General features: G+C 36.3%; 1 protein-coding gene and 1 long non-coding RNA gene across 3 annotated transcripts; one reads left to right on the top strand and one right to left on the bottom strand.

The window, feature by feature from the left end:
• Window positions 1-57: 57 nt before the first annotated feature.
• On the bottom strand, window positions 58-27,210 carry ahcyl1 (adenosylhomocysteinase-like 1). Of its 2 annotated transcripts, none has more exons than XM_058784698.1 (17): window positions 26,703-27,210; window positions 18,491-18,608; window positions 17,164-17,307; window positions 15,865-15,965; window positions 14,820-14,922; window positions 14,622-14,716; window positions 14,145-14,251; window positions 13,669-13,785; window positions 12,001-12,064; window positions 11,756-11,844; window positions 10,947-11,017; window positions 5,359-5,453; window positions 4,906-5,004; window positions 2,204-2,272; window positions 1,958-2,036; window positions 1,754-1,874; window positions 58-1,094 (listed from the first exon to the last, which is right to left on the bottom strand). In XM_058784698.1, exons 1-17 carry the CDS (start codon window positions 26,886-26,888, stop codon window positions 1,088-1,090), a joined length of 1,665 nt encoding a protein of 554 aa, XP_058640681.1. In that variant the 5' UTR covers window positions 26,889-27,210; the 3' UTR covers window positions 58-1,087. The 2 variants fall into 2 exon arrangements, with proteins under 2 accessions (XP_058640681.1, XP_058640682.1); XM_058784699.1 differs by lacking the exon at window positions 26,703-27,210 and adding an exon at window positions 23,105-23,191.
• On the top strand, window positions 6,999-8,747 carry LOC131545665 (uncharacterized). Its single transcript, XR_009272475.1, has 2 exons — window positions 6,999-7,427; window positions 7,462-8,747. It is a non-coding gene; the product is annotated as an uncharacterized LOC131545665 (long non-coding RNA).
• Window positions 27,211-27,383: the final 173 nt, after the last annotated feature.

The raw sequence follows: 27,383 nt of genomic DNA, 5'->3' as shown, positions 1-27,383 counted from the left end.
TACACAATAACAGAAAAAAAGTTTGTGATATTAATAGCATAAATATGAGTCAAAATGCATATTGTGACAGCAAGATCTTTAATGCAGGGATTGGATGACATCACAAATCTGACAAATGTATGCAAAGGAAATCACAAAGTGCATATGAGGCAAATATTCAAATGACAGCAGTCACAGTGATATTTGCTTAAGACATTTGCAGTCCCTTAGAGATGGTGATCAAGATATGTGTGCTGCTTGGGAGTCTAGCTGGCTATGTGTGGGTATGTTGGGGGCCAAGGCCAATAATATTCTGCAAAAGTCTCACAGAATATCCCAAAATCTAATTTCAACTGTGGTTACATTTATTTAATAACATATAATGGTCTATGTTCTTTTAACAGAAGAATTTGTAAAAGGCCACAGAGATGATGGAAGCGTGTGAGAATGTGAAAGGGAAAATAATCCCTATTGGTGACAATTCATAAAATCCCCCAAGCGGGGTATATTTAGCAGCATGTGCTGCCGGGTCACAGAAGTTTCTGCACACAGTGGTGTGTATCATATTGCCAGAACACTCTAGCTTTTCGCAGTAATACACAGTACATTCATTCAAAAAAAGCTTTTATATTTTCTTATGCAAGAGCGATAAATCAGGAATATTATGCCGAGTCTAACAATTTTATATTAAAAAGCCACAAAGACAATTTTTTTGGTCATGAACGATTGAGTGTAGCATAACCTTGCATGAATAGAATACCCATGTAAAAACAAAGCATAATAATAATTATCTTATTTGATCAGTAACTATAACCAATATTTGGCACATTTTTAGAGCCATAGACAGTGGTCCTTTTCATATTTTAGGTTAAAAGATGATTTACAACAAATGCTATAATACATGAATTCTAACAATACACAGAAGCCTAAAAGTGACATGAACATATATTTTGTCACTGGACATTAGTAACACTATTAAATAAGAATAACATTCAGTAAAATCAAGTTTCGTTTTAAGAAATGTATATTAATAAAAAATAAATCTCTTGCTTCACTGGTTAATGCAGGTCTCTCCATCTTTGATGAAGGCTGAATCCATCCAGTCACACTAATATCTGTAAGTAGAACAACAGAAAAATTATATTTTTGCCATAACTGTTCAGTCTGGTATGAAGAATGTTCATAATATGAAATTGTTTGTTTTTCATTGATTGTTATGAGTTACACTACCATTCAAAAATTTGGTGTCATTAAGATCTTTTTATTCGGTAAGGATCCATTAAATTGATCAAAATGACAGTAAAGACATAATAATGTTACCAAAGATTTCAAACGTTCTATTAAATCAAAGAATCCTGAAAAATGTTTCAGTTGCCACAAAAATTAAATGGCAAAACTGTTTTCAATAAACAGCATAATAGACTTCTTTCTTAAAATCTTTCTGTGCCCAAACTTTTCAACAGTAGACAACGTTATACTGAAAAGCTGAAATAATAATTGTTTACTATCATTATTGTATTTTATTTTTTAAATTGTACTAGACTAATATGTTGAAAACAATTAGCAATTTCACTGGTTATGTGAGTCTTTCATTGACAACCAGCAGAGGGTAGTAAGTGACCAAACATTTTATTCTTGGGTATTTGATGAGAAGTTGTCCTAAAATAGGAATACTAGACTTTCTTTGTCACACTATATAACAGTTAAAATGTGTACACTGTACATAAACTATCAGTCATAATCAATATGAGGTGTTTTAAAGCCCCTCTCATACCTGTAGTAATTTGGTTTAAAGGGTCCGTTCTTATTCAGGCCCATATATTTGGCCTGTTCATCTGACAGCTCTGTAAGATGAGCATCGAAATTGGGTAGGTGCAAGCTGGCCACATATTCATCTGAAACACACACATGCACATGATTTATCACAGTTAATGCACATAACTGCTTTATTTGAGTTGCAGTAGTGACTGGTTCTTACCCATCTTTTTGGGAAGCAGGTAGACATCCTGTTTGTAGCGACCTTCTGGTGCATTATACAGCTCTATCAGGGCCAAAGCCTAACATTAAAATAAAGAGCACAACAGCCTGTGATTAGAGATGTTAAATCAGGCATAATAATCATACAGCTGTGCAGCAGCACTCAGAAGCACAAACATAACTGGATAAAATGTCATCTGTACAGACGCACTTCAGCTAAAACCCAAATCGTGACCGGTTCAATTACCTGGGTTGTGGCTGTGATTGATAGCACAAATGAGGGGACTGTTGAGCAGCTCAGGTTCAAGAGCCGGCCCTGAAAAACAGCACACAAATAACTGAGATTTAACACAAAGGACAAAGATCTATTAGGGAAAACTAAGGCTTTTCATAAAATCACAATATATTATTTTTTCACCAAAAAAATATGGGTTTGATTGATAGAAGAAAATGTTCTTGATATTAAATAAACACATGGCAATGCCTTTTTAGCATTAAGAATTAAATTCTTATTTGATTATTTTCACTTTTTATGTGGAACTTTGATGCAAACCAAAACATGACAATACATGGCATCAAGTGCATAAGCTGCATTCAAAAAGGAAAACTAATAGACTTATATTATATTTGATAAAAAATATATACTCCTGTTCAAAAGTTTAGGGACAGTAGGATTTTTTAAATGTTTTTAAAAAAGGACATCTCTAGTGCACACAAAAATTGCATTTATCTGATCAAAATTATTGTAAAAACAGTAATATTGTGAATTTTTTAAAATTAATTTTATGTAAATTAATGTAATTTAAAATTCCTGTGATGGCAAAGCTGAATTTTCCCTTTGCCATTACTCCAGAATTCAGTGTCACATGATCCTGCAAAAATAATTTTAATCATTTAATGCCGATTCGTCGCTCAAAAAAAACTTCTTATTAACACTGTTGCTGCTTAATATTTTTGTAAAAAAAAAATTATTGTAACATTATAAACTTCTTTTGATCAATGTAATGCATCATTGCTGAATATAAATACTGATATTTTTTTTTTTTTTTTTTTTTTTAAATCACAAAAATCTAAGCTTTCATTGGAGAATAAGAATTTAAAATGGGGGAAATATCATTACGAAAAATGTTTTTTCCTCAAATACATGTTGGACACAATTACTGATACCCCTAGAAATTCTTATGAGCAAAATATAACTGAAATATATTCCCATTCATATTCACAATTTTGAGCACACCAGCGTGATTATGAACATGAAATTATCCAGCCATGGCTTCCTGTTTCACAGAAATATAAATAGGAGGGAAAACAAAACAAAGGCCAAATTCCAAATTAATCACCCATCACAATGAGAAAAACCAAAGAATATATTTCTTACGTGCAGCAAAAAAATAATTGAGCTTCACAAATTAGAAAGTGGCTTTAAGAAAAGAGCTAGAGCAGTGAAAATTCCCATTTCCACCATCAGAGCAATAATTAAGAATTTCCAATCAACAGAAAATGTTATGAATCTGCCTGGAAGAGGACATGTGTCTATATCGTCCTAATGCACGGTGAGAAGGAGAGTTTGAGTGGCTAAAGACTCTCCAAGGACCACAGCTGGAGAATTACAGAAAAAGGTTGAGTTTCGGGGTCAGAAAAGCTTAAAAAACAATTATCAAACAGCACCTACATCACCATGTGTTGTTTGGGATGGTTTCAAGAAAATAAAAAATAAAAATTGCTTTCACCAAAAAAACAATCTCCAGCATATTCAGTTGTCAGACACAACTGGAACTTCAAATGGGACTGGCTTCTATGATCAGATGAAACTAAAAATGTAGCTTTTTAGCAGCAAACACTCAAGATGGGTTTGGTGCACACGGGGATAAAAAGTACCCCTTGTTTACAATGAAATATACTGCTGTATTTTTGATGTTGCGGGCCTATATTTCTGCTGGAGGTCCTGGACATCTTGTTCAGACACACGGCATCACTGATTCTATCAAATACCAACAGATAAAAAAATCAATAAGTGACTGACTCTGTTAGAAATCTTATAATGGGCCATGTTTGGATCTTCCAACCGGACAATAATCCAAAAATAAACCTCAAAAACAACACAAAAATGGGTCACTGGGCACAAAACCAAGCTTCTGCTATGGCCATTCCAGTCCTCTGACCTGAACCCTGTAGAAAATGAGTGGGGTGAACTCAAGAGAAGAAGCACCAACATGGAGCTGGGAATCTAAAGGGTCTGGAGTGATTCTGGGTAAAGGAATGGTCTCTGATCTCGTGAGGTGTTCTCTAACCTCATCAGGCATTATAGGAGAAAACTCCTATACTATTGGCAAATGGAGGTTTCAAAAAATGTTGAATAAAAGGGTACAGTTAATTGTGTCCAATGTGTATTAGAGAAAAACATTTATTTCATAATGATATTTCCTCCCATTTTAAATTCTTATTCTCCAATAAAAGGTTAGATTTTTGTGAATTTTTTAAATAATGGATCAAAAGGATTAACAATGCAGATTTATTTCCACAGCCTTCTTTGTTCATATTTACCAAGGGTACCAACAATTCTGACCATGTCTGTATAACTATATATTATTTGACTATGTATATTATTTAATTTACATGATTAAAAACTGAAAATTATATAAATATTATGCACTCATTTATGATCACACATGTATATTAATGCATCAATTTGTGGCATTGCTCTAAATAACTAAACAGTAAAATAACTAAATTCTTCATTGCATTTTGCCTTGCAACAACTTGCTAGTTTTGACTTGTTCAGGACACATCCTGCACGGTTTTGATTCTTTGTGTCTAAATAACATTAAGCAGTCTTAAACTCTGACTGTCATACAAATATGATAAATATGTTTACTGTTGCATAAAAAATAGAGTCCATATGTCATATCACTGGCACTCATTCAAGAAAAAAAGAGAATAAGGAAAGACCTCTGCCAGTAAAATCACTCGTTTCCCATCAGGCCAGATGACGTGGTCGACCTGCGAGCGCACCCTCTCCCAGGTGAGCTCTGGAGTCCTCAGACTCGCCTGGAACAGAGAAAAAACAGACACACATGAGCACACACAAACTAACACTCGCTTTCACTTATGTCCAGTACAGACTGAAAAACCTGCAAAGCTAAAACACACACACACGCACACACACAAATGCATTCACTATGAACACCATCAGCGCACTTCACTTTGTTGTCGGAAACATGCCGCTAAGAGGCTTTCAGGTTGATTAAGTGTCCCTGCTGCTCATGGAACATCTACAGCTGTTGACGTAGCTACATTCACCAATAAAGTACACTACAGCAGGGGCAAATGGAGCCTCCTCATAAATAACAAAATATTTTCAACGGTTAAAGATGAATGTGAGGGAAGTTGAGACTCACTCACCACATCAATCTCAGTGTTGGAATGGCCCATGTTACAGACAATACAGCCATTCTTCATTCGATCCAAGTGCTCCCTGGTCACAACATTTTTGTTCCCTGTAGAAACATTAGAGACATTTCTTCAGGAATCTACAGGAAACCTCAATACACATTATTTGTGCATACTAATTATAATTTGTTTTCATTTTCCTTAATAAAATTTGCGAGTTTATAGAGTGCAATGCTAAGTTCCAGAAGTAAAAATCTCCTTTTTTCCATAGGGCAACACATATATATATATATATATATATATATATATATATATATATATATATTTTTAAATCAACTTTTTATTTATTTTCACACACATCATCATAACATAACATCCATTCAAAACAAACAAAACAAAACAACAGACATATAATCAATACTTTTAAAAGTCCAGTCAAAAAGGAGAGAGAGAGGGAGGAAAAAAAATAAAAGCAAGTCATTCCTTTATATTATCGAGTATGTTAAAGAAAAAACCCTGCCAAGCATCAATAGTAGAAGGCATAGAATGAGAGGAAATGAGAGATGCCCAAGGAACTCCATACGCTTTGAGAGCAGAATGTAATTGAAGAAAGACAAAATATGCGGATGCTGATAAACAAAAGTTCTTAAGTTCTTAATGTCTGAAATGAACAGAGGCCCTGGTTATCATATATATCACTGCATGTGTTTACGCCTAAAGACGACCAAGAGGCTTGGACAAATGGACGATTTCCGCATGCAAAATTAAAATTGTGCCATAAATGTGTACTGTTACAAAATTTGAAGGGTCCTCCTATCAGACTTTCCAGATTTTAATAGAATTAGCCACAACCAGACCAAATTTATAATTATCACCTTTTTTTCCCCGTGCCAGTAAATAAAATATCTTGGAGTTTATTTGGTTTAACCTTGTCAGCTTCAGTCACTCTCCATGAAACTTTCGATTGAGGATCAACCCAATTATAAAGAGCCATAAGTTGGAACGACCAATAATACAATTCAAAATTTGGTACAGCCAGTCCTCCTGCGCGTATAGAATGTTGTATTGTGGTAAGTTTGATTCTGCGGCATTTACTATGTCAGATAAATTGAGAAAGAATGGAGTTGATCTCCTTAAAGTCCCCTGGAGGGGGAGAAAGTGGTAGCATAGAGAAAAGAAAGTTAAACCGTGGTAACAAATTCATCTTAACTGTGGAGATTCTTCCTTGAAGAGAGACATTAAGATTCGTCCATCTTTGAATGTCATTTTTGACCTTAACTAGAATACTATTAAAATTGTCTCTGGCAATCTTATGGATGTTTTTATATATGGTAATGCCCAAATAGATGAAAGATTCCTTAATAGGAATAAATAAGGGAATAGAAGAATTAGAAGATTTGCTCCAATTTTATTTGTATCCTGATAAGCTACTAAAATGATCAAATTCCTTAATTATACTAGAGACTGAAACATCAAAGTGGTCTAAATATAGAATAATATCATCAGCGTACAATGAAATACTATGATTATGATCATGAATCTTAATCGATACTTCAGATTTCCCAATGGCTTGTTCTAAGGGTTCAAGAGCTAAGCAAAAAGGGGAAAAGCGGACATCCCTGCCTCGTTCCCCGCTGTAAAGGGAACGGGGTAATATTACCAGTCAAGACTGATGCTGCAGGTGAGTGGTATAATGTCTTAATCATAGAAATGAAATGTTCACCGAAGCCGAAACATTGCAGAACTGCCCACACTCTAGCCTGTCAAAGGCCTTTTCTGCATCAAGTGAAAAAACCGCACAAGGGCTCGGATGAGAGTCTGCAAAGTCAAGAATATGAAAGAGTCGACACATATTGTCAGACGCATTGCGCCCCTTGATAAAACCGGTTTGGTCCTCCTTGATCAAACTATGAATTACCTTTTCCATTCGAGAAGCAAAAACTTTAGCATAGATTTTTAGATCACATGGGATAAGTGATATCGGTCTGTAGCTGGAACAATCTTAATGGATAATGGATCTTTCCCTTTTTTAAGAAGTAATGATATCAATGATGTTTTTTGATCTCTATGAAATACACCATGTTCAATTGCAAAATTAAATGAATTAAGCATAAGTGTCCAAATATAATTCAGGGGGGAGACCATCTAGACCCGGCAATTTGCCCTTTTGAAGGCTTTTTAGAGAGACGTGGAGCTCCTCCAAACGCAATGGGGCCTCCAAAGATTCTTTATCCATCTGTGAGATCCGAGGCAATTCCAATTTATCTAAATACTGCTTACAAATTGGTTCATCAAAATATGTTTCGGCTTTATACGGAAAGAGGAATATTGCATAACACAGCAGAATGATCAGATAATAAAATTGGTATATAGAGATGGAGGAATTAGACGAAATTAAAGATGGGCTGAGAAATATGTTGTCTATCTAAGTCTGTCTAGAAAAGTATGTCTAGAAAAAAAAGTGAAGTCCTTAGATTTAGTATTCTGAATTCTCCAAAGATCGATTAAGTTGAGCTCAGTGATAAATTTATTCAGTTGTATCAGATTGAGATTTATCCAAAGCAGGATTTACGACAGCATTAAAATCACCACCCACCACTAATGGGCAATCATTCTGCTCAAGTAGTGTTTTGGAAATATTTGTAAAGAATTCACTGTCTGTCTCATTCTGACCGTAAATAGAGACCAATGCTAACCTATTATTATGTATTTTGCAACGGATAAAAACAAATCTACCCTCCTCATCACTTCCGAGGTGTTCAATTGTTAAATGTAACTTCCTGTTAACAAGGATAAGTACCCGCTTAGTTTTATTAAGAGCCCAGGAGAAGGCTGCCAATTTATAATACTTATTCTGGAAACGTGCCACGTCAGATTGCTTTAAATGTGTCTCTTGTATCAGTGCACAGGAAATATTCTAATACACGAGTACGTTTCACAGCAGAATTTAGGCCATTCACATTCAATGATAAAATATTTAGAGTATGCATAATCCCAAAACTGTATTCAGTAAATAAAGAAAAGCAAAAGCACTCCCATTCTGTAAGTAACATGTAAACGCTGGTGTGCATTCTAGATACCAAACCACCTAGATGAAAAATCCTTTTAGAAATAAAGGTAAAATAAATAAAAGTATGAATGTCTGTTGTAAAAAATAAAAGCAACACAGAAACAGGAACGATAAACAACTATAAACAAGAAACAACTCAGACCGCACATTACCGAGAACGTAGGTCTGATAGAGCAACAAAAAATGGTCATGATGTGTGACCGGTCCACTTCAACGCAAGGCATGTCCCCAAAAGGCCCACATAGTCAAAAATTATTGTAATTGAACCTACTCTCCATTAGACCCCTCCAAAAAAAGGGTGTTAGTCTTAAAAAAAAAAAAAAAAAAAGAAGAGATTTAACAAGTGTCCATGTCCACCTTGTTATTATCCTCTCCTGGGCAGCTGGAATTGCCTCCATCCCAGTCATTAAGTTCTTCTCGCTGAGCTGAAGAGATGGAGATGGTGGCCGCTGTTTTCCCGTTGCAGCATATGTCTTCTTCTGTGACAGTGCGCTGATAAAATCCTCCACTTTCTGAGGAGAGTCGAACATCATCTGCTCACCTTTGTGCCATAGTTTAATTACCGCCGGATAGGTGAGAAAAAGCTGAAGACCAAGTGCTGTCATCTTCTTCAAGACTGGATTAAAGCTCTTTCTCTTCGTAGTTATGGCTGGACTAAAGTCGGGAAAAAATAGTAGCGTGACATTGTCCTGTGTATATTTCACCAGATATGTCTGCTGAGCACCTTTCAGGATCGCCGATCTGTCATGCCATCTTAGTACACGGAAGATGAGAGTACACGGCCAATCAGAGTTTTTCCTTCCGTCATACACATGATGGGCCTAGTCAATCTCGATGTCACGGCCTTTCAGTGAAGGGATCCACTTGGAAAGATTAGCTCTGAGGAAGCCAGCTGCATCGGAGCCCTCCGCCCCCTCCGCCTCCTCCGGCAACCCCACAAGTCACACGTTATTTCTCCTGCTCCTATCTTCAATGTCCGGCATTTTTTCGGTGAGTTGCTCCAGCTGATTTCTTAAGTTTGTGACTGTCCTCCTATCCTCACGTGCAGCTTCTTGAACGGAATCGATCCGGTCACGTGTCTGCTTTGCCGCGCTAGCTAGTCGCTCAAGCTCCACTCTTAGCTCTTTAACAGAATTGTTGGTCGCTTGTATGTCCGCACGCAGGTCACGCAATGCTGGGGTCAGTACAGAGTCTACCGCATCTCTTACTGTCGAGGCCACAACCGAATCCAAAGTCCTTTGCTGCTCATTAAATGCTAGCTTGATACCGTTATACCGATGGTGGAATCTTTGAATTTTTTCTTTATTGGCGATTACTCAATCTCTCTTTTCCGATTGTCTTTGACTGTTGAAGTACTCATGATGAGTCAAATACAGAGTGGTTCGAAATTTACTGACAGGATTATACAATATTTGACAGAGTGAGCAGAGCGAAGGACTACGCGTGCATCGCTGTCGAAGGGTCACGTCCACATCCAGGGCAACATATTTTTTAACAATAACTTTATTTAAACCATTAAAGACAGACCTACTGTGAGATTCAATGTTACTACTATATTGATGGTACATGCTTATGTTCAAGCTGCTAACCATTTTTTTAAATAATCATGTGAAATTCCTGTTGAAAAACTACATTACCCATGATTCTGCAAAGTAAGCTTTCCACCAATCTGAGAATCATGCCAAAGCAAATCATGCCAAAAGAGCACTTTATGACATTAACAAGTCGATTTCCCTACACTCTCAAAATTAAATGACTCCTTGAAGGGATAGTTCACCCAAAAATACTGTCATTAATTACTCACCCTCATGTCGTTCCAAACCCATAAAACCTTTGATCATCTTCAGAACACAAATTAAGATATTTTTGATAAATTCCGAGAGCTTTCTGACCCTGCACAGACAACAACTGTATTTCTATATATTTGCATTTATGAATTTGAGAGACATTTATTCTTATACATTTATCCATCATTATTAATTTGATTATATCATTCTAAATGCTTAATGGAATAGTTTTTCCCCTAATTAAAGCACACAGTCTTTAATGTATCTTAATGTTTTACCTTTTTCTTTTTGCCTGATTTTCAAATATTAGTTTGCTTTGAATGAAAGTTTGTAATGTTGTTATTCACCACAAAGCTGGTTGGTTACCTCTTTAAAAATGACGCTTAAGAAATAATATCAAATAAGGAACAAAAACATATTAAACAAATCTTTCCATGCTTAAAAATATTAATATTTGAAATTATTATTAAATAAACTTAAATTTAATATAAAGCTGTGCCTTTGACAAGCAGAGACCATGCAGCACTCATCTAAACCTCATCAGATCTATACTATGTTTTTATCTCTTGCTGAGCAATTATAATTTTTCCCAGACTACACACTACTACAGCCATCAAAGGGGCGAACCGTTTCACAGCAACTCAATGCAAGGGCATCTGGGAGGATGTGTTGTGCTGATAAGAGCCGCATGGAACAGGAAATGGATTTGAAAATGGAAGTGAGCCAACTGTAACCAGACATACCCGTGCAGGTGATAACCATGTCCATTTGGCGAACCACCTCATTTAGCTTCACCACTTTGAAGCCGTCCATACTATGAGGGAGATAAAAACAAATCGAACTGGTATCTCAGGTCTTTACACAGACAGTGAGGGAAAACATGTTTAAATATTTTTGATAAATAAGCACTTCAGCTTGTTCACAGACTTCCTGTATAAATACTTCCCACGGCCATGTGTTTGGCTAATATGGGGAGCTTATATTATTTGTGGAAGTCTCTGAGAGACTAGTTTACACAAATTGTTTGCTACAAAACTGCTCTGTTAATTCTAAAGAAACTTTACAACTTGACATTTATTTTTAATAAATATAATGGCAATAAATATAAAAAGTTGGTGATATTTAATTAATTTTTTCATTGTGCATTTAAGTTTTTTTTAGTTTTTTATTTATATTTTTGTTTTTAGTCTATATGAAATCTGTTAGAAAAGCTTACAAAACGGACTTGTAATATAAAATATACACATTTAAAAGGTACGGTCTCTCTTCAAGGAAAATAGGCCATAATATTGATGACTCATCTCCACTACAAAGATTTTTTATCCAATCAGATGGTCTCAAATGAGAACAGCTCACCCCCTTGCAATTAACTGAAATAAAAATGAATTTTATAAAGCTAATAAAAAAAAATTACAACAAAATTGCTAAAACCTAAAAATTAAAAATGTAAAAAATTAAAGCCAATTCAAAATATTAATAAATACTATAATACTATATGAATAATACTAATATAGTGCACATGGTGTTTGATTTGTGGGTGCGTTTATCTTACCAAGCTTGAAGAGCACAAATAGGGTCAATCTCTGTTACACACACAATGGCTCCAAGTGCTTTCAGAGCTGAACAACAACCTTTTCCCACCTACACCAGAATCAATACAAGAATGAAAATAAAACACAGAAATGTTCTTAAAATATCTGTGCTTGTAGTAAATAAGGTCTGGCAATTTAGAGATTATTTTTGGCATTATGCAGATTATCTTTGGGGCATTTTGCAAAGGCGCAGATGTTGACTGACCTCTCCATAACCACAAACCACCACCTGCTTCCCACCAAACATCACATCTGTCGTTCTCTTCAGACTAAGAAGAAAGAGGAAGTCAACCGTGATTATACTCTTCCTTAGATAAGCTTTATTCATGCTTGGTAAGAGGTCAGGAGAAGATATACTAAAAGTTATATATATATATATATATATATATAAACACACACACACACATATACATACATACAGTCATGGCCAAAAATATCGGCACCCTTGGTAAATATGATCAAAGAAGGCTGTGAAGATTAATCTGCATTGTTAATCCTTTTGATCTTTTATTTAAAAAAAATTCACAAAAAATCTAACCTTTCATTGGATAATAAGAATTTAAAATGGGGAAATATCATTATGAAATAAATGTTTTTCTCTTATACATACTGGCCACAATTAACGGCACCCTTTTATTCAATACTTTTTGAAACCTCCATTTGCCAATAGTATAGGAGTTTTCTCCTATAATGCCTGATGAGGTTAGAGAACACCTCACAAGAGATCAGAAACCATTCCTTCATCCAGAATCACTCCAGACCCTTTAGATTCCCAGCTCCATGTTGGTGCTTCTTCTCTTCAGTTCACCCCACTCATTTTCTACAGGGTTCAGGTCAGAGGACTGGAATGGCCAGCAGAAGCTTGGTTTTGTGCTCAGTGACCCATTTTTGTGTTGTTTTTAAGGTTTGTGTTTGGATTATTGTACGGTTGGAAGATCCAAACATGGCCCATTATAAGATTTCTAACAGAGTCAGTCACTTATTGATTTTTTATCTGTTGGTATTTGATAGAAACCATGATGCCATGTGTGTAAACAAGATGTCCTGGACCTCCAGCAGAAATATAGAGAATTTTTCTTGAAACCCTCCCAAACAACGTGTGGTGATGTAGGTGCTGTTTGATAATAGTTTTTTAAGGTTTTCTGATCCCGAGACTCAACTATTTTCTGCAATTCTCCAGCTGTGGTCCTTGGAGAATCTTTAGCCACTCAAACTCTCCTTCTCACCGTGAATTAGGACGATATAGACATACGTCCTCTTCCTCTGCCTTTTCCTTTTCGTAACATTTTATGTTGATTAGAAATTCTTAATTATTGCCCTGATGGTGGAAATAGGAATTTTCATTGCTCTAGCTCTTTTCTTAAAGCCACTTCATTAATTTGTGAAGCTCAATTATCTTTTGCTGCACATCAGAAATATATTCTTTGGTTTTTCTCATTGTGATGGATGATTAAGGGAATTTGGCCTTTGTTTTCCCTCCTATTTATATTTCTGTGAAACAGGAAGCCATGGCTGGATAATTTCATGTTCATAATCACCCTGGAGTGTTCAAAATTGTGAATATGAATGTGAATATACTTCAGAGATATTTTACTCATAAGAATTTCTAGGGGTTCCAATAATTGTGTCCAACGTGTATTTAAAAAAAATAAATAAATAAAAATTCATAATGATAATTTCCCCCATTTTAAATTCTTATTAACCTATGAAAGGTTAGATTTTTGTGAATTTTTTTAAATAAAAGATGAAAAGGATTAACAATACAGATTCATTTTCACAGCCTTCTTTGATCATATTTACCAAGGGTGCCGATATTTTTGGCCATGACTGTATATATTAAAAAAAGCATATCTCAGCATTGCAGGTGTCTTACCCGTCCAAGATGGACTCCCTGCAGCAGTACAGATTATCAAACTTCTGCTTGGTGACAGAATCATTGACATTCATAGCGGGGACGCAAAGCTTGCCAGCTTTGGAGAGTTGGTACAGCCTAACAGAAAGAATAAAAACAGATACATTTGATTCAAACATAAATATGTTGTTCAATAGGGTTGTCAATTCATTAAAATATACAGTTGCGATTAATCTCATTATTTTAATCATATACAGATTAATAATAGAATATACATAAAATAAATAACGATTTGTGTCATTGTGTTAGGTTATTGGTGTGGATAACAAAATATATAATTAAAATAAAAATAAAATAAAATTTTATGCACTTGGCAGATGCGTTTATCCAAAGCAACTTGCAAACACTGCATTCAAGATATACATTTAAAAACAAAACAAAATGTAATTAAATTAATTAAACTAAATTAAATGAATTGTCCTACAGTTCACCCTTACCTGTGTACACCTGTAACGCTCTCCTCCACGATCCCACGTACTTTCTTAAAGACACTGGGATACTTCTTATACACCCAGTGGGTCAGATCGCCTCCATCATCTAGGATCTGTGAGAAAATTTATGATGATTACTAGTCTGCAAACATACAAAGATCGTCATAATTGTTTTGAAGATTAAATAAATACCGATTTGTCAGTGGTAAATGAAGTTTAACAGAAGCAGTGTGCTAAATATTGTAAATAGTGGTAGACATGTGTAAACAGCAACACTAAGTACAAAACAGCAATTGAATTATGCTATTCACATAAAGTGTAAACAGACGTAATATGCAGTTTGTACAATGGGTAAATGTTGGGTAAAGTTAGTGAAATTAATCTTTGCCAACAAGGTGGATTATTTGCACTCAGTGTAAACAGACACTGCCCTCTGATTCAGCTCTTTTAATATCACTAGATATTAAGCGCAGAACATTATACCATGTTTGCCTGCCAGCCTTCCACGTTGACACAGCGATCAATGCACCACCAGAAGTCATCTTCTGATTCACCTTTCCAGGCAAAAACCGAAACGCCTATAAAGGGAACAAAATAAATAAAAAGTGAGTCCAGAATATATGGGCAAATCAAACCAGGTTAGAATTGGTAGTTCAGACAACAGTAAGGTGGGCTGTTTACCGCTCTCTGCCAAAGCTGCAGCCACTTCATTCTGAGTGGAGTAAATGTTACAGGCAGTCCAGCGACACTGAGCACCCAGTGCCACAAGTGTCTCGATCAGGACCTGAAAGAAACCAGCACAGCATATCAAAAAAGTTGGGAAGGGTAACAAAGTGTGCATTTACATTTATTTATACTAAGATATGAACACACGTAAGCAAATACACATTGTGAGCACTGTGATTTATTTATATGAAATTAAAAAAATCTGTTGTACTAAAAGTAAGTTTCTTTTTAATTAGCTGGGTCTTTTAATTGTGACAAAGCTGGTACAGGTTATTTTAGTATTATTCATATAATTGTATAGTATTTATTAATATTTTGAACCCACTTTTATTTTAATATTTTCAGTTTTCATTTTAAATTTTATGTTTAGTGTTTATTTTAGTAATTTTGCTATGCTCTTATGTAGTAACTTTAGTGCTCGTCAAGGCAACATCTCCCTTTATGTTTTTTTTATTTAAGTTTTAATGTAATATTTATCTATATTTTTTATTTCAGCTTTTTTTAATTAATAAAAATATTTAGAATAGTTTTAGTTAACAGTGACAACATTGAACTCCTAACAATACATACCTATAGGGAGTAGGGTATCCAGTTAATATACAATATAGAACACACACTACATTTAAATCAACATTGATTAAACATTAAACAATATTAATTCAAAATTCGTTTATTCAATATATTGCCCTGGGCTGCGTTTCCCAAAAGCATCGTAAGCCTAAGTTGATTGTAGCTCCACTGGTTTCAATGGGTCTTCTATGTACTTAAGCTTATGATGCTTTTGGGAAACGCAGCCCTGGTCAATATACTGGTCTGGTCAGCTGGTAATTTCAGTAAATCAAAATGTCTTGCAAATCAGGCCCTAAAAGTGCTGTGAGTACAGCTAACTATTATTCATCCAAACAAACCATAGAAATGTGTAAATATTTTGTGTTAGAGTTAAAGACTAGTTGTAGAAGAAGTGTGTGTTTGAATTAGTGAAGCCCTGAGGAGAACCTACTGCAGTCTGTGCAGTGATGTGAGTGCATCCAACCACTTTAGCCCCAGCGAGGGGTTTCTCCCCCTGGGCTCGCTTCCGCAGGGAAATGAGTGCAGACATATCTGTGGACGTGATAGAGACAACAGTTTGGAGATGAGAGTCTAGAGGCAGAGTATAGAGTCTGAAACAAAGATCAAACCAAGTTCTGGAAAACACGGACAAAAGTCTTGTTGCATGAAAAATGGGGAAACATTTAAAAGAACTCTCAGAGAGTTTAGCATGGTAATATGGCAATGTTGATGTGTTTGGTCTTGGAGGAATAGATCTGCTACACTGCTGCAGAGACTTGCTACTGCCAATAAATCCAAAGAAATGCTGCTGTGAGCATGTAGGAAATACTGTTGCTGCACACATAACATATATGAAATTACCCCATAGCAGATCTATGCAGGTGGAGCTGGGGAAGGTGGAGGGCACTAGCCAAGTATTTGAATGTTCAGCAGCAAGCTCATTGGCTGCTGATATGAAAAGAAACCAATCAGCTGCGCTATGTAAATAATGATGTGGTTATATCAGACTGAATTAGAACCTATCACCTGTGCCATTTGAAATTTTCATGACAGAACTTTGTATTTAACGTAGACTGAAGTTTTCAAGCTTCCAAAAAGGACACAAAAGCATCACTAAAATATGAATCACGTACAATATTCCAAGTAGCTTTGTTCTTATTCACTGATTATTTCTGGGTCAGCGAGTTCAAACTCAAACTCAAGACATTTCTGTCTTTTTAAAACAAAGCTATGGCTTCAGGAGACTTATTTCCCATTATTTTACTGACATTCAAAAGCTCTTTGAAATTTCTGGTTTTGTGTTTTGCAGAAGAAAGTCATATAGACTTTAAATAACTAAACGATGACATGCTTTTCCTTTTCGAGTGAACAATTCCTTTAAGTATATATGTATTGTGTAGCTGGCACTGAGATCTTGACCCAGTTAAAAGGATGAAACCATTCAATTAAATGGAGAACAATGACTGTTCCTGACAGCACCAGCTGTTACCAAACCTTGTTCATTTGACAGCACTTATACACACCTACATTTGTGTTCAACAGATGTCCGGAGTCAACAATTCTTTACTAAACCAATAACATTAATTATCAAAACTTGACAACATGACAAACCAGTTAAGAATCAATGCTGTAATTGTTATGTATGCAAACCATCTTGGCATATCAAACGGCAACAAAAAAGTTCCCACTAAGCAAAGGTGTAAAGATAACCAGTTACAGAGTACTAAGCATAAAAGGTGAGTCTCCTAACCTTGCTCAGCGATCTCGATCTCCCGCCGTCCAAACTCGGCCTGCTTGATGTTCTTGACGCAGAAGTCGCTGCTGCCCTTTGAGTTGACCTGGCTTTTCTCACGAGGAGACGTCTCATCATCCGAACTGTCAGTGTACGAGGCCGCTACAAGAGCACAGATGCACATTTTAGTGGAATTAACCCCAATGCATGCATTTATTCATTTTTGCCATAGGAAAAAAAACCTTCTTCTCATCTTATGCAATTATTTTGCAGTTTTGTTTTGGCAGTCTGCTGTTTAGGTGGTGGAGGGGGTTGGTCTGCAGTCACAAACATGTAGGAATGTTTATCCCTCACTTTTGTTCGTGTTACGAGTGATTTAGGAATGTGGATTTGTGTGATCCAGTGCCAGTGCTACCAAAAGTCTGTAGTTCTTGCTTTAAGCTAACCTAGGATTATATTACACAACACACAAATCTAGCATGAACAAGAAATAAGCAGTTTCGGGCCACAATGATTTTCTTGTTGACACAGTTTCTGCAATGAACTTACAGGAATAGTTCATCCAAAAATGAAAATGCACTCACCCTCAGGCCATCCAAGATGTTTATTTCTTCACGGGAACAGATTTGGAAATTATGCATTAAATCACTTGCTCATCAACGGATCCTCTGCAGTGAATGGGTGCCGTCAGAACAAGAGTTCAAACAGGTGATAACAACATCAAATAATCTAAAATTACTCCACCATCAATTAATGTCTTGTAAAGTGAAAAGGGTGCATGTTTGTTTTTTAAAAAACATTTTTACTTGTTACTTTTGGGTAAAATAGAGTCCATAATCCATAACAAGACTTGATTGCATATTTCTCTCCTGAGTCAGAGTCGACATTTTCACTCATATTTACAATTTAAAGTTACATTTTTAATGATGAACTCATTTCTTACAAACACATAGCTTTTTACTTAACAAGATATTAACTGATGGACAGGAGTCATGTGGATTACTTGTGGGTTATTATGATGTTTTCATCAGCTGTTTAGATTCAGTTCCTGACGGCACCCATTTACTGCAGAGGATCCATTGATGAGCAAGTAATTTACTGCTACATCTGTTCAGATGCAGAAAAAACTCATCATGGCCTGAGGATAAGTAAATTTTTAGCAAATTTCATTTTTGGGTGAACTATTCCTAAAACCATTTACCTACTAAATAGGTCTTAGACCTATAATGTATACATTTGCATGCAATTAATGCTTCACGCCATTTGCGTTTTTGTTCTTCTGAACTACAGAACTTCATTGACGTGTCTGTGCTTGGCTTGCAGTGAGGGTGGATGAGGGTCTGACCTGAGCTGTAGCTGTCCGTGGAGGACTGAGAGATGGAGCGGGACAGGGAGCGACGGCCGGTCTTTGTAGGGAACTTGCTGAACTCCTGTTTTTCCTCTTGGTTGGCAAATTGAATTTGCTACAGTAAGATGGAGGTATGGAAAAAGAGAGGATGGAGGAGAGACAGAGACATGAACATGTGAGCAGCACATTTGCATGCAGTTAAAGGAAGAGTTCACCCAAAAATACAAATTCTGGATTGAAGCCCCTCAGGTTTCATGCAAAATATGTTAATTTGTGTTTTTCGAAGATTAACCAATGTCTTATGGGTTTGAAATGAAACCCAGAATGATGACAGAATTTTCATTTTTGGGTGAGCCAAATAAACGTATATCAAACTACATTTATACCTTAAAAATGCAAACAGCACCAATATCTCCTTATATTTTACATTTCAGAACTTAAGGCTTGATTTCAAGTAATTCAAATTTAATCAAACAAACTTTAAAACATTACTACTGAACATTAAATACACTAAAATACTCTAAGGAACAGCACAGCTTCAAACATGTAGAGTCTTAATATAACCCAAAAGGACACTATAAATAGCATCCGCTCACTGCTGTATTGAAATATTTTACAGTTACATAACAGATGTGGGGAACGGATCTCATCAGGGAGTTTCAGTTCCATTTCAGTCATTTTAATAATGCAAAAGTTTAAATATTCATGGGATATATGCTTGCAGGCTGATGAAGACTGCGTACTGCTGTTTTCTGTGTGTGTGCTGTGTGTGATCTTGTTTTGTGGAGAGCGGAGATGAACCTGACTGTTAAATTATAGCTTGAGTATAGCTTGAGCATGAAGATCACAAGCGAAAGGCACTATGGAAGTACAAGTGACATGGGGGATTGCGACTGCTGTTATTTTATGCAGTAAACCAACTAAAACAAATGCATTTTTCTTCGTATTTCGCCAAAAGCATTTAGTTTACGTTGCCCAGTCAGTCAGTGTTTTATGTATAAATCCACCTTGTAAGGAAACTGAATTCAAGGCTCCACAACGTCATGTCTAACGATCTAGAACAAATTAAAGAGAGCGTTTGATATAGCCAAGCAAATATTTATTGACTGCAATGTTGCCCTACAGTAACTTGAAAGAAAAAGAAAAATTAAGTTACTGAAGAAAATTTACAGCAAAAAATCCTTTTAGGAGTACATAAGCATGTCGATCTCAAAGCTAGCACATGGACTAAATTCATTTCAATTTTAATTTCATGGGGTCATTAAAGTGATTAAGCAAAGTAATAAAAGCTGCAAGTTTAAACCTCACAGTGCACACAGGCTGACAGAAACATTAACACTATCATGAAGGACGAATGCTTCTGTATTAAAATACCCAATGAAGATAGATTCATCACTGAGTCACATAACACTTCATGTAGGAATGATCATATGTCTGAAAAGGAAGGGAGGATGGGAGGGACGGGGCGTCTGGGATGGGTTTTGTGGTAGACTATTAGATTTACACAATAGTGTGCAAGTAAATCACAGAAGCAGGGTTCTGGTTCTGACTGCACTCCTTTATTAGAGCGGATTTATGTTTCTTTCATACACAGATGTCTCATCTACAGACACAGATCACCAGCGGCTCTGCTTCAAAGCATCTGTGGACCCAGATTTCCTGTGAACTGCAATATGACTGTGCTTTAGCAAACAAAATCACTTGGTTTGATATGTAACCACAAGTAGTACAAATTTGCATCTGGCACAAACAAACAAAATGCTTGCTATCACTGTAGAATCACTACATCATCTCATTTCACACAATTATTATCTGAGATCAAGTGCTTTAAAAATCTTTTGAGGTGGCTAGATATGACCAAAGAAAATGCTTTACAAAAGTGTCTGATGCTTCGGGCTGAAGTAACCTCTAACCTGTGACCTTAACATGTGACATTTATCTGATTATGCTTGTGTGTGTGGTCATAAGCAGTCAAATAATCCAAGCATCTAATATATTTACTGTCTAAGCGTACCACAGACAGATAGAGAGGGCAAAACCTCTGTCTGTGTGGTATATGAAAACAAGAGATTTCCTTTAATGCATCTGATGACAGTCAATCTACCAATCCTTAGGAACGGATTCTGGACAGTTCAATAGCACTCGTGAATCCGATACTTTTTCCAAGCAAAACAGCGGATCCCGCACCCTTACAAAACACAGCTGCCATCACAATTCCTACTGTGAAATTTAGACAATGTGGAAAGACCCAGAAGAAGCTTTTAGCTGCTCTTTCACAGCTCAGGGGATGTATTTGAAATATTTTTTAGTATTAAATTATAAAATCTTTCTAATATTTTTTAAATACACTACTAAGTGTGGGATCATAAGTTTTTTTTCTTTTTCAAATTAGTCTGTTTTGTGTTTTAATATATTTTAAAATGTTAATTACTCCTGTGAGGGCAAAGCTGAATTTTCACCAGTTATTATTCTAGTCTTCATTGTCGCATGATCCTTCAGAAATCATTCTAATATGCTGATTTGCTGCTCAAGAAACATTTATGAATTTATCAAATTATCAATGTCTTTACTGTTTGATCGTTTGATCAATTTAACGCATCCTTGCTGAATAGAAACATTATATAAAATGCTCTGTTGAGGTCTTTTCATTTGGGGAGATTTTCCAAAACTGCACCATATACTTAACTTCAGATTTCAGTTCGATAAGCAGTGACCCACTACACATTTCGCTTTACTCAAAACAGTCAACAATCTACTTTCCAATCCCAGAAAATGCTCAGCTCCCCCTGTAGCACTGCTTTAACACCATTGGTTTATCTGTTATCTAACTTGTGATTTGCCAGACATCGTCCAAGTCCTGAGAAAGGTATGTTTGCACACAAAACTGTAGAACATGCCGGTGAAGTTGACAAAACACACAACTGATGTTTCAAGGAAATTGGAGTGATAATAAAATGCTATTGTGAGGCGGTATTGTGACCCCGAGGCAAAGCTTTGAATTTAAAGTGCTTGAAATAACTGGACAGTTATGATTAGAGAATAGCAGAGTATAATTCTTCAGTTGGAAGACAAGAGACGAAAAGAAAGCTATGGACCGTGATGAAGCCTTATAAGCATTAACATCACTTCCAGCTCATTTCGCTGATTACACTGTCACTTAAATTATTAAATCGTACCATATTCCTTTTTTAACACTCTGGCAATGTGCTGTAATAATCCAGAAGGCTGTGGATTATGTTGAACCAGACTTTAACTGCCCCAGCCAGTGTTATGTAGCAGGATAGTCCAATGCAAGTGTCAAAAGACGTAACTGACTTTAACTGACAACGTATGACTGTGGCAGATGTACATATCCCTGCTTGACACAGTCAGACTTATGACTTCACCTTCATATTTGAGTCATAATTTCTCAAGTCTATTTTAGTCAATCAGTCCCTGGAAAACCAGCACATGATGTCTCCAAACTTCCTACTCAAAGAAGAACTGAGAACTTCAAACATTTCCTAGACTCTTTAAGTGTACCTACACATTGATGGTGGCAGAGGGGAGCGCTACATATCAATAAACTCCACAGAGTCTAATTTAAATGATTTTGATGTGTGGTTTCTACCAAATCAGTTGACTTGATCACAGAGAGGTCAATTCAAAAATAGAATATATATATATATATTCTATTTTTGAATTGACCTCTGTGATCAAGTCAACTGATTTGGTAGAAACCACACATCAAAATCATTTAAATTAGATTAGATTCTTAGGTCCCACTTTATATTAGGTGGCCTTAACTACTATGTACTTACATTTAAATTAATAATTTGGTACAATGCACTTATTGTGTACATACATGTTTTTACATTGTACTTGTATTTTTAAAAATACCTATATGTAATTACATCTGTAATTAATTTCTGTAATTACATTTATAATTACACTGTTGACCAATCCCTTACACCTAAACCCACCCTTAAACCTACCCAGACCACCAAACCTGTCCCTAACCTTACCCGTATCCCACCTCAATAGCAGCAAAAGTGTTTTGCAATACAATATGAACACAATAAGTACATTGTACTTATTTTTTGATGTAAGTACATAGTAGTTAAGGCCACCTAATATAAAGTGTGACCGATTCTTATATATACATAAGAAAAAAAAAATCAACATGTGAATCTATCTATACATGAGGAAAAATGTAATTATCTCTTTTCTTTTTTTCAAAATTTGTATTATTATTTTAGTTTTTTTATTCATGTTTACAATGTCATTTACAAGGTTAGTTCAACATATTATAATAGAACATTACATAATAACATTTATAAATATTGAATAATATTATAAACTTAATATATTGATATATAATAATTAAAAAAAAAAACTATATTTATAATTTAACTTGACACAATTTTTATATATAGTATTCATTGGGAAAGATCTACTAATTTTCTTCTTTTTAACAATTTTTAAAACATTTTCCATTAATATACTGATATATTTTTTTCTTTTTCAGAAGTATTGTTCTTTCTGTCTCTCAATATATAGACTTGTAAATAAACATATATACAGTCAATCACCAAAAAATCTGAGCAGAAGAGAGAGTAATGTGGCACTTACCCTGGGAAAGTCATAGCCATGGTTCATGGTCCCTGTCTGTGCCGGCTGCCTCTGGCCTGTGTGCCTGTGTATTGTTACAACTGGTGTTTCACTAATGTAGTTTTACAAATGGGCGGGTGTAGGGGGTGGGGGGGTGGGGGGGGAGTTCTTACAGCGGACATGAGGGTATGGGAGGTGACAAGGGAACCAATAAATCAACCACTCACAAACCCGGCCAGCCTACTTTTGCTCTCCCTCTCTTTCTGTAATCTACCATTCCCTGCAACCACCATAAGGTCCGTCGGCCCGTCTGTTTTTGGTGACTGAATGTTTCAGGAGTACTAAAGGAAGGGTGTATTTGTTGCCCCAGAGTGTTTTAATCCAACTGGTTCTCCCAGTGCCTTCAGAAACAGACTCTCCTGCAGAGTTCATTCGGGGCGGCTAATAAAACAGGGATCTGAAGGGAATTAAACCATGTTTCTGTAAACCCCTAAAGCATCCACTATAGGTCACGTCAGTCAACTCTATTACGAGATCTGACTAAAAATAGAAGAAAAAGAAATCCATCCAGTTCATTGACTGTTCCGCTTTACAGCTCACAATGATCCATCGTGGTGGAAACAGACAGGCAGTACTAGGCCAGCAGACGCTCAAGCGTTAAGCAGACGCTCTTGAGCCGTTTACTGTGACTCTGCCAATACCTGCTGTAGTCCTAATGTAACCATTCTGGCTTTCAGCCACAGTCTCTAATCCAAGGCCGAGGTCATGCAGTGTACACTACACTCCACATGATTGTCAACAAAAACAAAGAACTCTACTGAACTTCACATAGGATTGGGTTTTTGATTTAAGAGTGAAAATGTAGAGCTGTCAATTGATTTAAAAGATGCTTGCATGATATACCGATTAAACAATCAAATGAATCACAATTGCTCAATAAACATTTCTTATCAATCAGATATTATTCTTATTATTATTGATGTTGAAAATATTTGTGCTGCATAATATTATTGTGGAAATCGTGATACATTTTTTGTGATTCTTTGCTGAAATTAAAGTTCACTAGAATAGCATTTGAAATAGATTTTGTTTTTAAAGTCTTTACTCTCACTTTTTCTTTTTTTAAAGTTTTAATTGTCTATTTAATTGTCTACTAGGGCTGTCAGTTTAACGCTTTAACTTAATTAATTAGAACACCGCAAATAGAAAAAAAAAAAATAACACTATTAAAATATTTTAATGCAGTTAATGCACTGACCCCATAATAAAGATGATGCAGGGCAACAACTCATGCAGTTATGCCCTAAATATTGGTTATATGCACTAGATATTGGTGCAAAAAATGTCTCTATGTCTCTATAAATTACCATTAATCATTATATTTTCTCTGCTTTTTTAAAATAATAAAATCACAACCCTACAAAAAGTCACGTGTACCAAAAAGTCCTGATATTATACACAACTCACAGTGTCATAGTCTAATGATGACGTCCAGACTGTGATAAGAGTTTTACCATTAACAAGGCTGATTAACTAAACAGCTGATTCAGCAGTTTAGTTTTCAACCCATTTTTTTACAAAAGTCAACTTGATGAAACTGAATTGGCCTAACATGATTTGGCTGAGAATGTAAAACTTCTGAAACACTGTTTAAAGACTTAACAGCAATCTGCTCAACCAAGTCAAAAATAATCTCCCTGCTCAAACCACTTGAGAGAATTAAATAATTGGGCTCTGAAGTGCCGATGGTCTAACGTGAATAAATGAAACGCGATCTAAGCTCTCTCAGATGACTGCTCGGTGTAAAGAGACCCTAATGGCAGCTCATGCACTGAAGCAGGAACATCGGTCTAAACTCTCAATGCATCCATTCAGCAGAACTGGACGTGCAACCAATAGCTTCCCTGAAAATATCCGGAAATTTGATCTAATCTCCAAAACTATGTATAACAAGCAAGAAATCGGAAACAAAAGGAGTCGTTTCATTATGACGGATGTACCATAAAGAAACGTTGAGAGTCAAAGTACACATCAGAGGAATAGATCTATTCAAAGAGATGAAGAAACTAATCTCCTACTAAACCCACATAACAGGCTGAATGTTTTATGAGAAAACACAGAACAATCACAATAAGGAGAGCCCAAGGTCAGTGCAGGGCTCTCAGCAGGTAGGGCCGGACCGCGGCCCCATGCCAAGTCTAGGTCCTAGAAACAGGAGAAAATGTTCCTGAGCGACTCAGTACATGTGTCATATTTCTCAGCTCAATGCAACTTTCTTTCACAATGTTATCAGAGCCTCCTGCTCACAGAGGGACAAAGCTAGCGGAGGTACAGAGAGAGAAACTTTCTCACACCCTCAAACTGTGAGGAGAAAAGGATACAATTACACAAAAAACTATGATTACTAGGGGAAATCACTGCCAGCACATACAAAAGAGTGAATACACAAGATCAGAGGGGAAAATAGATGAATGCATGCTATACTCAAACCATTGAGCATTTCTCAAGAGACTTCAGCTCTTATGAGGCAATTTGTGAGATGAACACATTATGTTAGGGTTGTTATACCAGATAAACACAAAGAACAGAGATCTGTTGCGAGGTAGCTACACTTTAGCTAAAATTATTTCAGGAATGATTGGAGAAGATTTTACAAGAAAATACTATTTCAGTCTTTCTACTTAAAAAATGTGATGTTTAACTGAATGTGTTACTTGTCAATTCTTTGTAATCTTCTGTGAAACATTTTTCAAGAGTGCACAAGTGCAAAATGTTGCTGTTGAAAAATTCATAAGAATACTTAATTACACACAATCCAAATTCTGATTTCTGAAATATTAAAGAGTAAATGTGAACGTCAGCACTGAATTTGATTTGGCGCTGAGTGTAATGCAGCTGAAGAGAAGCAGCAGAACAGCCCTTGGCTCTGTTGTATAACCAGCTGACAACTCGATGAGCGAGTGGGCAGAGTAGTGTGCCTCTTTTACCACCCACTCACACACACACACACACACACACACAAACACACACACACACTTCAGAGGGCCATACTGAATACAATTTCACAATCTGGACTGGATCATCTTTCCTTTCCAGAGTAAATGATCTATCTATCTATCTATCTATTTATCTATCCTGCATCTTCCCTCTTTGATCTATGCAGTGAAGTGCTCTGACACTGTCAGTTGTCCTACATGCAATTCTGGGTCAATGTTTTTTTTCTTTCTAGGAAATCTAAAGACATTTATTAAAAAAGAAGAAGAAGAAGGTATTTCTCCACATTTCCTTCAGCTTATATGTTAGATTCCAGCGTTTGACAATTTGTAAACTGCAGTGGAAAAAGGTCGGTGACTCTGACAGATGTGGCAGTCGGAGCAGCTCAGGGAAAATTACTGGATGCGGCGACAAAAAGAACTAAAGAAACGCTTGAAATATGCGTCACGTGACTCTAATAGGCTCCAGCACACCTTTAGTTCAACTCTCGCCAAGGATAATCTTTCCTAATGATCCCAGTAAACGGAGCTACATGTCCCAAACTCAAGTGCGATGTTTTCAGGACACCCATAATGCGTTTCTGGCCCCTAAACACCTAGCTGGAGAAAAGACACGTCCCTCTTACCTTTTTCATGGATTTGTGGGTCGGGACCGCAGTGAATGCGGCGGACAGCTCGCCGACGTTCATGTTCATGTCGCTGTTCTTCGTGCCTGTCATCGCGGAGTATTTCTCGGCAACGTTTTCGCTCTCTTTAAACTCTTTGCTGGCCTGTTTCACCTCCAGCTTCGCATCCCCGCCACAGTCTGTCATGGCAATCTATATCTACGCGCTTTCCGAGCCGTTGCCGGTGGTTTTTCGCGATAGTCCTTCAGCTCTGTAACTGTAACCTTTCGATTCGTCCTTATGTTGCTGGAGCGCTTCAAAAGCTCCGACTATCTCAAAAGCGGAAGGGGTGATTGCGCAAAAACGTCTGCAGGAGAGGAACAAACTGTCGAATGCGGATAGAAAACGGATGCGGATGCTAGTTTATAAGAATGTAAAATCACTCGAGCCGCAGTGGACCACAGATTATTATATTTGACTGTCCGGTTGACGGCCAGCAGCAGCATCAGCGGTGGGCGGGGCTTAAAGACAAGCACCTGCACGCAAAGGAAGTTGCACGAGAACTGTCTTAACAGTGCATGTACCGTAATCTGTCGCTTTTAAGACCTTATTTTAAACAGTTCTTGACGACAAAAAAAACTCATATTTACGATATTAGGTTGACTTTGAGAGGTTAAAATGCTTTAAAATTTGTATCTAACA

This window comes from Onychostoma macrolepis, chromosome 08, assembly GCF_012432095.1.
Source record: "Onychostoma macrolepis isolate SWU-2019 chromosome 08, ASM1243209v1, whole genome shotgun sequence".
In the NCBI taxonomy this organism is placed as follows: domain Eukaryota; kingdom Metazoa; phylum Chordata; class Actinopteri; order Cypriniformes; family Cyprinidae; genus Onychostoma; species Onychostoma macrolepis.
Note: the sequence above shows the minus strand (reverse complement) of the source record. Positions and strands in the feature narration are given on the sequence as shown.

What these genes read in the sequence shown, in the direction of transcription:
- ahcyl1 (XM_058784698.1), bottom strand. Translation starts at nt 26,888, where the DNA reads ATGACAGACTGTGGCGGGGATGCGAAGCTGGAGGTGAAACAGGCCAGC. An exon ending in ACATCACTGCACAGACTGCA is followed by an intron (nt 14,923 to 15,864) that starts GTAGGTTCTCCT and finishes GGTTTCTTTCAG; the next exon opens with GTCCTGATCGAGACACTTGT. An exon ending in AAGGCTGGCAGGCAAACATG is followed by an intron (nt 14,252 to 14,621) that starts GTATAATGTTCT and finishes ATTTTCTCACAG; the next exon opens with ATCCTAGATGATGGAGGCGA.